Raw genomic sequence first — 14,183 nt, 5'->3', positions numbered from 1 at the left:
TATGTTAATAACCTCTGATAGTTAGACTCTGGAGACGTGCAACAGGAGAAAATTTAATTTTCTTACATGATAATGGACCTCCACATACCATTAGAGTGACTAGAGACATCATTGAAGCAAAAGGTATCAAAAAAACCAATACAGAAGTAAAAACTTCGAGATGTATTCTGGTATAAAATCGTTTATTTAAAACTATAAAATGTCATCGATTGCAGAACGTTTTCGTTCTAAACAGAACATCTTCAGTGCCTAGAATGAAGTATTTCCACGTTAGTTTAAAGCAAAAGGTTAAAAATGTGACTGTTAAAATGAAAAATGTGGGAATACTTACATCCTGCCGAGTATTTTGAAACTAGCACACTGTAAATAGTGTTAACATCATCATATATGGTTTACATAATGTAATATGTTAAAATGTTATGACTACAAGTCGATGTTAATAGATAAAGTGGAACACATGCTAAAAGGGTGCCATGGTTCCCTGCTCGAAGATGCTAGGTACTTGCCAATTCAATGGGCACAGACCAACTGAGAAATTATGAAGTGGATATACAATTTGACAAGGGTGACATGACATGACAAGATAAAGCCAATTTTTGGTTAAAGTTTCATTTGATTTTGGATTTTTTAATAAAATGCGAAGGTTTGTCTGCAAAAATAATTTAAATTATTTAAATAATAAAATCTACTGTAAAGTTTAAATTAGCAACTCTCTATTCCAGAATAACTTATAGATTCATTAAATTTAATGCAGATATATTACCAGACTATTATTTTCCTTGACTTATTAATTTCCTTGATTTATCTATTACCAGAATTAACAACCAATTCAACTTTGGTATCTTTCGTAAACCCACCCAAACTGACCATGTAATTCATTTTTCTTCTAATCACCCTCTATCACACAAACTAGCAGCTTTTAGAAGCTTCATACACAGACTTTTCTCTATACCTATGTCAACAGATTCATTCAACAAAGAACTCAACATTATAAAACAAATAGCTGTCAACAATGGTTACGATCCCTCTATAATAGATAAACTCATCCGTAAAAGAGAGTCTAAATTGCTTCAAAATTCTGCTTTCCATCAGTCATCTTCCTCTTCTGCTATTTACAGGTCACTACCATATCATAACCCACATCTATCTGAAAAGATTAAACGTATTGTATCTAACTCTTCTGAGAATATACATATTTCTTTCAAAGTTGGAAATACCCTTGGCCACTTTTTGACAAATACTAAGGATACAATATACTATATGAATCGTAGTGGTGTTTATAGACTGACTTGTTCTGATTGTGATGCCTCTTACATCGGCAGGACTTACAGATCACTCTCAACCAGATCTGCTGAACATTCTAAAAGAGACACTACATCAGCCTTTTCCCATCATTTAAAAGTTAATAATCATCATCTTAACATCCCTGATGGTGTTAAATTAATTCATAACATCCAAGACAGAAACAATCTACGCCTGGATTTGTACGAGGACCTTGAGATTTCCAGAGACATGAGGACCAGCCCCAATTGCGTTAATCGTCAAACAACTTTAAATCGTCCTTTTACTCCTATCCATCGACAACTATTCCCTTAATCCAACCCTAGTTTTCTCTCATTATTCCCCTCACCCCCCTTCCCCTTTACTCCTATTCTCCATTTTCCCCCTCCCCCTCTTTTTCCACTACCCCACTAGTTTCTAACAATCTTCTCTTTCCATACTAATCACCCATTAACACATATCTCAACTTGCAATTTCTTTTCAACTTCATTACTGCCTCCCCCACTATCCCATCCCTAACACAGTTTTGATTCTTCTAGTTTCCTATCCTTCATATTTTTCTCCACTCCTAGTCATTTCTGGTTTGACCTTGTGTCTCTGTCTCTTTTTTCAGGTCCTCTATATCTCATCTCACCATTTCTTTCATAATTTATTTAAATGGCTCTTGAGACTGGAAAATATGCACTAAAAAATGTCTAAAATATGCATGCAATATGCATTTTAAAACAAGCTGAATATGCACAATTAACATGCAAATATGCATTTATATATGCACTTATTTTTATATGAATAATTTTATGGTTTACGTTAAATACATAAATAAATAAAAAATAATAAAAATAAATAAATAGGTTTGAATTTAAACCAAATTGTATTATTATTTCTTAATATATTTTTTTAACTTCAGGTTTTGTGACAAATAAAACGGCAAAATATTTTATTTTGACCACAAGATAAATAAGAGTACAATAAAATAAATGTACATATTTTTATTGTTACAATATTGATTCATATTTTCTAAACTAATATTATAAAAAGAGTACAATAAAACAAATTTACATATTTTTATTGTTACAATAAATAATCATATATTGATTCATATTTTCTAAACTAATATTATGTCTTCTATCTGTTAATATTTGTTTATAGGCAGAAAAAGATCTCTCAACGTCACAAGATGTAATTGGGGCATATTTAAACTTTGCTATTAGAGACGGATCCATATTAATATTTTCATCGAAGTTTCCAAAATTGATTATATTATTTATTGAACGCAATAAAGTGAAACCCTCATTTTTGTTTAAAACGTCATCAAGTTTATCTTTAATTTTTACTCCAATTTCCCCATTCAGATTTGTTATTTTCTGTTTAACCGAATCAACAATAGACATACTATTGTGAAGACATAAATTTTGAGCCTCTAATTTTGTAATTGAACTTTCAATGATATCGAAATTCGATTTTATATACAACAATTGATTTTTAATAGACTTTTCTTTAAAAATATTTTGACAGTTATCAATAGCGGTACAAGTCGGATCAAAACTTGAAATAACGCTTTTGATGTCGTCGTAGTGTTCAGATAAAAATATAGCACTTTTAAGCCAAGTTCCCCATCTGGTTAATACTGGTTCTGGTGGTAAAGGAATATCGGGAAGCATCTCCCTATATACCTGTACACGTAGTGGTGCTTTCAGAAATACTTTTTTTACATTATTTATTAAGGTGTTTACATTGGGAAATTCAATTCTAACTTTCTCTGCAACTCTGTTTAGGCCGTGCGCCAAACATGTACAGTGAATTAAATTAGGGAAAAAGATTTTAAGATTGGATGCAGCTTTCATCATATATGAGGCGGCATCACTAAGCATTAATAATATTTTTTCAAATGGTACTTGATCAGGTAAAAAAAAATTTGTTAGGGATTCGTTAACAAATCTAGCTATTGTAGCATAGTTTGTTTTTTCCAAACATTTTACACTAATTAAGTATGAGTTTTTAAAATCGCCAGAGTCGTTAAGAACTCCAACAATTAGATTCGCAATTTGTCGACCCTTTGTATCCGTTGTTTCGTCGACGGAAATCCAAAGATATTCGGCTTTTAACTGATTTTTAATACTCGTCATCACATCTTTGTAACATGCACTGACATATTTTTTCCGAAGAGTTGAAGAACTTGGTATTTGAGCTGGTTTATATTTAATCTTGCAATAAGTTTTTAAAAAGTTTTGACACGATTTATGTTCTAACTTGTGCAGAGGGATATTGCAGTTCAAAAAAAAATGGCATAAATCCTTTGCAAAGGTTTCTTGCCCAACTGACGTATTCTGAATCTGCAAACTGTTCTGTAGAATCTGCTGGCGAGGTTTATTATCATTTTTTGATAGCTTAGTTTGGTGAAGTGAAGTTTTTATGTGTTGAACTACTTGGAATTTCTTTTGACATGGAATCTGGAATATAATGATAATGATGTTTTAGATGTTTTCGTAAATAGATACCTACATTAAAATGATCAAACTTTTTAAACCTCCCCCAATTTTTTTTTATTTCTCAAAGTGAAATTGAAATCGTCAAACAATAAAGTACAGTCAGTGTACCGTAGTATACAGGGTGGGCCACTCTCAACACCTCGCTCTGTATAAGCCAAACCGTTGCGAACTTTAAAAAACAGTTTTTGAAGAAATGCGACGGTTTGTCATTTTAGAATAGACAGACACATAGATGTGCAAAGAAGTTTGATAAGTTTAAAAATCTATTGAAGTGGAGAACTTACCTTTTTATCACAAATGGTGCAAAACATACTTTCACTGTCGATAACTTTTAGATGATTGTTACTTCCAATCCAACTTCTGAGAAGACTTGATTTTTCCCTTGCTACTTTAGGCATTTTCACAATAATAATAAAATGATTTTTTTACACAGTATAGTCAATAACTTGCAATCACAAAAGTTGAATAATCGGCGATTGATTTAAGACTAACCATTCATAAAATAAAATAATCTATCCTACCCTTAAAATGCTTAAAATTTCGTTTTGGTTGGTTTTCCCAGAATAATTCATAGTTGGCCGACACCAGCAGAAAGTACAGGTAATATTTGTAATGTTATTCAAAATATAATCGGTATTTACTTAGGTAATTTGTAAATTCTGAGAAGTCTATAAATCTTAAATATCCGGATAATGATACCTGCAGCTATAAATAACGCCCATTATGTTTATGGGTACAACAACAAAGGAGCTTAACAGCAAAATATTTACTTTCACATTTTATTTTAATGGATGTTGATGTTACTAATATATACCTTATTTTTAAATGGGGTAGAGTAAATTCCCATCAAAATATGCATTTATATGCTCTTAAATCTCCAAATATGCAAGGCATATGCATTTATGAAAAACATGAGAAATATGCAGCATATATATGCATATGCATTTTGCATATAATCCAGTCTTTACTTATTATTATTAATCCTTAAATCGGTCTGGTTTATTGTCTCTTTGGAATGTTCTTCACACTTACTTATCCTGTTGCCTGTTATGTTACTTACTCATTTTCTCTCATCTCCGCTTACAATAATAAAAAACACCATACATCCAATCACTCTGGTCTGTCATATATATCACTTTCCTTACTTAGTAACATTCTGTCACTTCTTTCTTTTTAGATTCTTAGACTTTACTTAACAATAGGATACTGCACACCTACATCCATTACGACCCATTCAGTCAAACTTCTTTCAGACTATAACATTTAAGTTTTATTGCATTCACTATTCTTCTTTTTTCATCTATCTTTTCATTTCCATTCATATCAGGCAACTTCCAATATCCATTTATCCCAATTTAAAATAATTTTTCACATTTTTCATTTGTTTGATTTCAGTTGCAATCACATACGTTCATAAAGTTCTGCACTTAAATCTATTTCATTTAGTTCAGTCTGTTCACTCCACTATCACCAATAGAAATCAATCTCATACTTTTCTATTTCATATACTCATTCAATTTAGATTCTTCTTTACATACTGACACCAACCCACAATTTGACCTATATTGGTAGCTCTCATTCTAATTATTTTATTCACTATTCTACGTTGGTAGACTATCAAGATACATTACTTCCAATTCATTCAGTCCTTTCAAAACTACATAAAGATGAATTAGACTTTATGTCACATAGTTTAATTTTATTATATTATTACATACTTTTATTCATTTCAGAATACTATATACAATCATATCCTTCACACATATATCTACCTCACTAACAGTAATCTTTAGATATTTAATTTTGTTAACAACTATTTTCCAACTTTTAACAGACATAGTTATTCATTACAATAGTATAATAATAAATTTAACAAAATAAATAGCCACCTTTTGTATATATACTGTTTTCTCGCAATATTCTACCGTTTACCTTCAACCTGTTGCCTGCTTGCCTTGTTAGGCAACCAACATTTCATCACATAAAAATACTCTTAAATTCTGGTTTTTTCGGTTTGTTTAGCTTTGTTTTTCCACGCAAGTCTAATTATCTTTTATTATGTAGTGTATTTCCTTGTTTCAACAAAACTCAACTTTCATCTCGTCATTTCACATCCGATGACGTCACAACTTAAACCAAGTAATATATCTGCATTAAATTTAATGAATCTATAAGTTATTCTGGAATAGAGAGTTGCTAATTTAACCTTTACAGTAGATTTTATTATTCAAATAATTTAAATTATTTTTGCAGACAAACCTTCGCATTTTATTAAAAAATCCAAAATCAAATGAAACTTTAACCAAAAATTGGCTTTATCTTGTCATGTCATGTCACCCTTGTCAAATTGTATACCCACTTCATAATTTCTCAGTTGGTCTGTGTCCATTGAATTGGCAAGTACCTAGCATCTTCGAGCAGGGAACCATGGCACCCTTTTAGCATGTGTTCCACTTTATCTATTAACATCGACTTGTAGTCATAACATTTTAACATATTACATTATGTAAACCATATATGATGATGTTAACACTATTTACAGTGTGCTAGTTTCAAAATACTCGGCAGGATGTAAGTATTCCCACATTTTTCATTTTAACAGTCACATTTTTAACCTTTTGCTTTAAACTAACGTGGAAATACTTCATTCTAGGCACTGAAGATGTTCTGTTTAGAACGAAAACGTTCTGCAATCGATGACATTTTATAGTTTTAAATAAACGATTTTATACCAGAATACATCTCGAAGTTTTTACTTCTGTATTGGTTTTTTAAACTATGGTATACAGCCAACTATTGGGATTTTCCCATTGATTTTTTTTTTTTTCAAAAGGTATCACTTGTTTGGAGTAGCCTGCTTGCTCGCTCGAGCTTAACCATATAGAGTATTTGTGAGATATTCTTAAAAGAAAAATTAGAGCTCGCCGGGAGAATCCACAAAACACTGCACAGCTAGTACAAGCTGCTCTTGAAGGATGAAGCAACCTACCACAACAAAATGTTGATAATTTGATTAGGAGCCTGCCCACGAAAACTGAAGCTTGCATAAGGACTAGAGCTGCTAATAACACCGACTACCAAGAAAAAACCAAAAACAAAATAAATAAAAACAATTTAAACATTATTCGTTTTGCATTGAAATTTTTGATGCTATTGACTTTAAAACAACTAGTTTCAATTTGTTTGTTAAGTACTTTATATATTTGTTATTAAATTGCTTTAAAAATTTGCTTTTTCTTATTAAATTGCTTGACTTCGTGTGTTTTCCTTTTTTTAATTCGCACAAAATAATTAGAAATATCAGATGATTCCATGTTTGGTAGTGTGTATGTAAAAATATGTAACTTACATAATGCGTGGCCTACTTATGGTTATATTGTGCTATGCGGATAATGCAGCCCTGATTACAGAAGATGAGGATGACCTACAAAGACAACTTTATCGATTCTACCAAGCACGTCGACGGCTCAACATTAACATATCAACATAGAAAACAAAATGCATTACCATTGCGAAAGATCCAATTATGTAGAAGCAAGCTCGTTGTAGAGAGGAAACCCATAGAATAGCTAAACCAGTTCAAATATCAAGATATCATGACCCAGCCAGAGACCTAAAAGGACAAATAAAAAAAGGCCGCAGTCATGTCCGGATGTTTGAGAGATGTGGTCTGAAATTACCCATATATTATGAGAATGAACCATGAATCAGACACTAGTAAAACCAAAAGCATGCTAAGAACAGCCGAAATGAAGACACTAAGAGCAATAGCAGGGAAGACAAGAAGGAATAAAATATGAAACAACATCATCAGGTAACAGTGTGGCGTGCAAGATGTAGTAAGATGGGGTAGGCAAAGATGAAGAGAATCGTTTAGTCATGTAAATGAATGGAGAAACACAGACTACCAAGAGTTGCGCTAGAACGAAAACCAGCTGGCAGGCGTTCACCGGGGAGACCACCAAAATATGGAGAGATAGCTGGCAGTCTACCTCTCAAGAAATACTTCAACTTCGGAATTAACAGACCGACAGATCTGTTAATTTAGTGAAGAAGAAGAAGAAGAAGAAGAAGAAGTAACTTATTAACACTTTTTGAAGATCCTATTGATCATGCTAATGCTGACTTCATACTTGTCTCATTTGTTTGCTGAGAGGTTACTATTGTAATATTGCTTTTAGATATGTTTATGGTAGGTTTTACTTCAATTTGATTCCATCTTATTCCAGTCATATTACCAGTATCCTTGGGCACGATCCAGTCGATTACTGTTAGGAATAAGGTCGGAGAGAGCACACAGCCCTGTCTTACTCGTGTACCAATATCTATTTGTTCTGTTAACTTCCCTTCGTAGACTATGCGTGCTGTAGACCCTTCGTAGAACAGTTTTATAATTCTGATGTACTTGGGAGGCATTCCGTATTTCATTAGTGATTTTCATATGGCTTTGCGATCTACAAGGTTAAACGCTTTCTCGATATCTACAAAGTTTACATATAGCTTCTTCTTCCACTCTAATGATTGCTCTATAATCGTTCTCATCAATCTTCTAACTTTATCAAATCCCTTCTTCATTTTATCAAGCATGATTCGGGTCATGATTTTGCTTGTTTTGCATAGCAGGATGATTGGTCTCCATTTTTTACACTTGGATGAGTCGCCTTTCTTAGGAATTTTTACAATTAAGCCTTGCGTCCACTCTCTGGGTAGCTCTTCGGTTCTCCAAATTTTATTTAAAAGTATGTACAGTATAGAGGTGGTATACTCCATAAATGAATGAAACCCCAATGTATTTCATTTTGTCTACAACCATAAAGGAATATAATAAGATTTAAAAATAATTTATTTACGAAATATTTAAAATCAAATTATAAAATCAACCATACTGGAACAAAAAGCAAAAATAAAATCGTATCCGTAGTGTTAACAAAAGAAAAACCATCATTACTTTAAGTTTTAAAATATGGATTTTTTAAACTAATATATTATAAAGTTTTCACCAAGTCATCTACCAATAGGTTGGCTTCGTTTTCGGGAAGTTTATTAGATGCAGTTTTATGTAAAGTATTATCTACCGGTACTACTTTAATATCTTTTTCTTCAACAAAAAGATTGTGTTGGTCTGGAGAAATAGGTGTTAAATTTGAATCACTTAATGACTTATTAACACTTTCTGAAGATGCTAATGATGATTTTAATGATGACTTCTTACTTGTCTCGTTTGTTTTTGCGTAGGACTTAGCACTGTTCTTCGAGTATGATCCTTCTTTAGTAGTCGGAAAGGTTACTTCTGTGACATTGCTTTTAAATATGTTTATGGTAGGTTTTACTTCAATTTGATATCTGTTGACAAGAAAACCATAATTCCAACATTCCCATTTTCCACCGTCTTCTTCGCTATTTATGGTCAGGTTAATATTGCTTCCATTTACCCAATCGATGTTGATTATTTCGGAATCATCTGAAACAAAGAATTGTAACATCTAATTAATCCTTACATGATAAAGGGCGATAAGAAGAAATGCGGGAACTACAGAGGCATTAGTGTGATAGTAGGTATGTATGGGTAGGTTATATGGAAAAATACTGAAAGAAAAACTGGAAAAATCTAAAATTGGAGAAGATCAGTAGGGGGGGGGGGTCACGGCAGGAAGGTCGTCTTGCATACCACATATATATACACTGCAACAATTATTTGAGAAAAAAATGGCAAAAAGTAGACCAGTACACAACTCCCAGAAAACAACTATTTGTTTATAACTCAAATTCCGTAGAAAATAGTTCACGATAAAGTGATTTCCTTCGAAACAGATTATATAACAACTAATACAACAATAAAATATTGCTAGTGTACTGAAGCTTTTCACCTCCGATTTCGTTGAACCTTCATAGATTTTCATTAAAATTGGAGAGTAGTTAGAAGATACCCCAAGAAACAAAACTCACATTGCCACCCCGAGAAGGGGAGGCATCCAATACCAGGGTAAAAGCGCAAGGTGGCATCATGTCATTTCTTCTTGAGGTATTCTCTACCTACTCACCAATTTTCATGTCAATCGATGGAGGTTCAACGAAATCGAAGGTACTAGCTCATATTGGCCTTCAGTCACTGCACTATGTCTAAAATATAACACCTTAGACATAGTGCAGTCTAAAAAAGTCCTAAAAAATGTAACATTTCAATGCACTAAGAGCTCTCAACAAAATATAAAACTGAATTACTGTGTGTACAAAATGTTGTAGTGTATTTTTTAAACAAAAGAGAATGGAATTCTCTTAAACCTAAACCGGCATACTTATGTTTCGTGGACCTTAAGAAAGAACTTGACAGGGTCAAATTAAAGGACGTTATCCATTTGTTGTATGCAAGACAGGTACCTCTTAGGAATAATAAAATCGATCGAAAATATCTACCAGAATATCACAATAAAAGTAAAAGTAAATGAAGAACTAACTGACCCAATTGAAGCTGGCAATGGGATAAAACAGAGAGACTTCCTGTGTCCTTTATTGTTCGAACTGATCATGGATAAAGTAATAAAAAAGTAAGATCGAAAAAAGAATAACTTAAAATAATCTTCTATGCAGACGATGCAATACTATTCTCTCAATACGCCAGTAAATGCGAGCAAGAACAAGGTATTACCTCCAAATTCTATCCTACTGCATGGATTTTAATGAAATTTTGGGAATAGCGTCTACTTATCTCTAATTCAAACTCTGCCCTATATACTATGGCACTTTTATCTTGGGGTCGGTTTCCACCTATTCTCGGGGGTGGCAAATTTTTTGGTTAAAATATACACGGAAGTGGCTACAGAACCTATTTCTAAGCAAAAACTGATAAATAATTTTTTTTTTAACTCAATACTTTCTGAGTTATTCGTGGTTGAAAATTGGCCAATTTCATTGAAACGTAACACCTTTTCGAAAGGTTTTTTGCGAATACCTTAAAAACTATGCATCTAACTAAAAAAATTATACAAAACAATTTTGTAGCTTATAAAAAACAGAGATTAGTCCCTTCATAAATCTTCTAGTTATAATACAAAAAGAGAAATGGTAGGTGAAAAGAGTGTGTTTTTTTGGTGCATGCTCAAATTCGTGTATTCAACTTGAAATAACAGAGAAACTGTCAATTTCAGGTATATAATGCTACCAATACCTTTTGTAGTGCTTGAAAAGAACTTTAAAAGGAGCAATATTCAAAGTCGAATACGTTCAAACTAAGCGAGATATGCTGCAAAAAACTTGATGACTAATGTATTTTAAGAAAAATGAGAAGTATATTTAACCTCTCATCCACCAGAATTTAAATGAATCGTTTTCCTTCTATAATACCTTTTATTATAGTGCTATTTCTATGGTGAAGTAGTTGGAAGGGTTTAAAATGAATGGTTTTTGAAAATAATAAAATCAAATTATAGATCGCAATTTTAAATTTTTGTTTAAAATCTTCCGTTTTCTACATGTAACTTGAAAATAGTAAGAGATACAGTATTGAAAAACAAAAACAAAATTTTTATCTCAAAAAACCCTACATTTTTGTACAGCATTCTTTTCTCGTATCTCTTATCATTTTCGAGTTACATGGAGAAAAATGAATATTTTTAAGAAGATTTAAAAATGCGATCCATAATTTGATCTTATTTTTTTCAAAAACCTTCTATAAAAGGTTTTATAGAAGGAAAACGATGCATTTAAAAGGGGTGAGGGGTTAAATACACTTCTCATTTTTTCTTAATATACATTAGTTATCCATTTTTTTGCAGCATATCTCGCTTAGTTTGAATGTAATCGACATTTAATATTGCTCATCTATAGGTTTTTTCAAGCACTACAAAAGGTATTGGTAGCATTATATACTTAAAATCTACCGTTTCTCTGTTATTTCAAGTTGAAAACATCGATTTGAGTATGCACCAGAAACTCGTTTCACCTACCATACTTCTTTTTGTATTATAACTAGAAGATCTACGAAGAAACGAATCTCTTTGTTTCTGTTATAAGCTACAAAGATGTTTTATATAGTTTTTTTAGTTAGATGCATACTTTTTATGGTATTCGCAAAAAACCGTCCAAAAAGGTGTCATTTTTCAATGAAAATGGCCAATTTTCAACCACGAATAACTCAAAAAGTATTGAGTTTTCAAAAAAAAATTATAGAAAAGTTTTTGCTTAGAATTAGGTTCTCTAGCAACTTTAGTTGTTATTTTGACCAAACAATTTTCCAGCCGCTTGAAGTGGTGGTAACCGCCCCCAAGATAAAAGCGCCATAGTATATAGGGTAGACTTTGTTTCTTGAACTATTTCCTACTTAATGTGAAAATATCAAATAAATCGATGTAGTAAGATGAAATTCGGAGCCAAATACCCTCATTGACTGCCCTACAAAGTGAAAATGATTTACAACGTATGCTGCACTAATTTAATATAACCGCTAGAAAATTTTAACATATTAATTTCCCCAAAAAAGACAAAAAGCATAGTTATAACAGCAAATCTAATAAATAATAGAACAAGTCATGGAGTAATCACAAATATCTAGGTATCACACTATCTAGTTACGGAAAGCTCGAAACAGAAGTGGAAGATCAAGTGAATAGAGCAAACGTAGCCGCAGATTGCCTGAATGAAACAATATGGAGAAATAAAAATATCGGAAAAGAAGTGAACGGCAGAATTTACAAATCAGTCATAAGACTAATAATGACATAAGCGACAGAAACACAACCTGATACAGACAGGACAAAAAGAATGCTAGAAACAGCAGAGATGAAAACACTTCGAAAATTCGATGGTAAGACACTATAGGATAGAGATAGAAGTGCAGATATACGACGGAGATGCAAGGTGGATAACGTTAATAACTGGGTGAAAAACAGAAGAGCAAAATGGAACGACCACATAAGCCGAATGTAAGGACGACGAGAGACGGTTCCCCAATAGGAAGACGATCAGTGGGAAGACCACGAAAATGAAGGAATGACAACTTACTGACGGCACATTGAAAAAAAAATAGGGTAAAAATACAGAAATACCTGGGTAAAAAATTTTGTCGTCGTTATGTATCCATTCAACAAGTTCCAGCTCAAGATCATCTTCACAAACCATCGTCACTTGGCTTCCTATTTTAGTTTTAATGTGAATAGTTGGAAGATTGTCATACACATCATTCCAATTCCAACAATAAATAATGTGAAATACTACAAACACCAGACACACTGCACATTTGAAAAAATATTGCATTTTTATGAATACATACATAATATTATTAAACATGAACGCAACTAATTACATGATTAGAATTACCAAAATGATGGTCATTATAACGATTTGTATAATTGCTGAGATAGTAATATTTGTTTACATGATTAGTTTTATTTGTGTTTCTTTCAATTTCCTTATTTTTATATATTGATAAGTCTATTGTTATAATCGGTTCACTGATGCCGGTCTTACATGTCTAATAAATTTAGTTATTAATTTTTGGCTACGTGGGACAAGTTTTGACTTTGAGTGGAACTGACTGGAAGTTACTGTATAACCAAGCAAACGTGCACGTAGCCAATATTAATTGTGCCTTTTAAAGTATTACCATGTTCACATTAATCTATTGAAAAGTTACATTGAGAGTTGAATTTTTCAGAGGAAACAATTTTAGTTTTTAGACGTGTAGGGGATTAATGTAAGCTTAACTTCAGGTTGGTGGGGTAGCCACTAGGGTGCATCGAAAAAATAAAAGTTGAAAATGTTATATCTAATAGCGTGAAAAAGTTGCTAGTGTTATTTTTCAGCATATTAGTATTTTTAATTTTTTTTTCTAAGCGAATTTTCTGCCCCACGACCTTGAATTTTATCAAATATCTGATTTTTATGGAAATTTCAATTTATATTATTTGGAATAAAATATGTACTAACTCGATCTAAGTTCAATTAAAAAAACTTAAAATGTTGTCAATTACAAATTTAAACGATATTTAAAGTTTTATTTTGTTTTTTCACTCTCCCCAATTTCTTTTAAATGCCCCGCTTCGTGAGTCCGTGCGTGTAATTTTCACTTATGTTTGGTGCGATGCCTTACTTTGTTATTATTGTTGTTTGTAAATGAAATATTTTTAAAATAGATAAACGAGGACCATCGGGAATAAAATCAAGATGTGCTGTGGACCGCCCCATTTTTGGGGAACCACCAAATATACCTGAAAATGTTTTACCTAAATATAAGCAAGAGATGAAGTTTTGTGGTTGCAAGAGGATAAAAAACTCAGCAAGAAAGAGCCAGAATTTTCTGGTATTGCCCAACAGACTGCAATTAAATTGGAGGAAATATGGAAAAAGGCTTTAATTCCAATAATTTAACATACACGAATTATTCAGCTTTTAGTCCTGTCGCCAGGGGGGGTACAACGG

At 32.2% G+C, this 14,183-nt stretch overlaps 1 protein-coding gene across 1 annotated transcript; it reads right to left on the bottom strand.

The window, feature by feature from the left end:
* Positions 1-8,666: 8,666 nt before the first annotated feature.
* LOC126892411 (uncharacterized) lies at positions 8,667-13,060 on the bottom strand. Its single transcript, XM_050661939.1, has 2 exons — positions 12,812-13,060; positions 8,667-9,231 (listed from the first exon to the last, which is right to left on the bottom strand). Exons 1-2 carry the CDS (start codon positions 13,050-13,052, stop codon positions 8,756-8,758), a joined length of 717 nt encoding a protein of 238 aa, XP_050517896.1. The 5' UTR covers positions 13,053-13,060; the 3' UTR covers positions 8,667-8,755.
* Between the last annotated feature and the right edge of the window lie 1,123 nt (positions 13,061-14,183).

Source organism: Diabrotica virgifera, chromosome 9 (genome assembly GCF_917563875.1).
Source record: "Diabrotica virgifera virgifera chromosome 9, PGI_DIABVI_V3a".
NCBI classification, from domain to species: Eukaryota; Metazoa; Arthropoda; class Insecta; order Coleoptera; family Chrysomelidae; genus Diabrotica; species Diabrotica virgifera.
The sequence above is the reverse complement of the archived record's forward strand: the minus strand, read 5'-3'. Positions and strand labels throughout refer to the sequence as shown.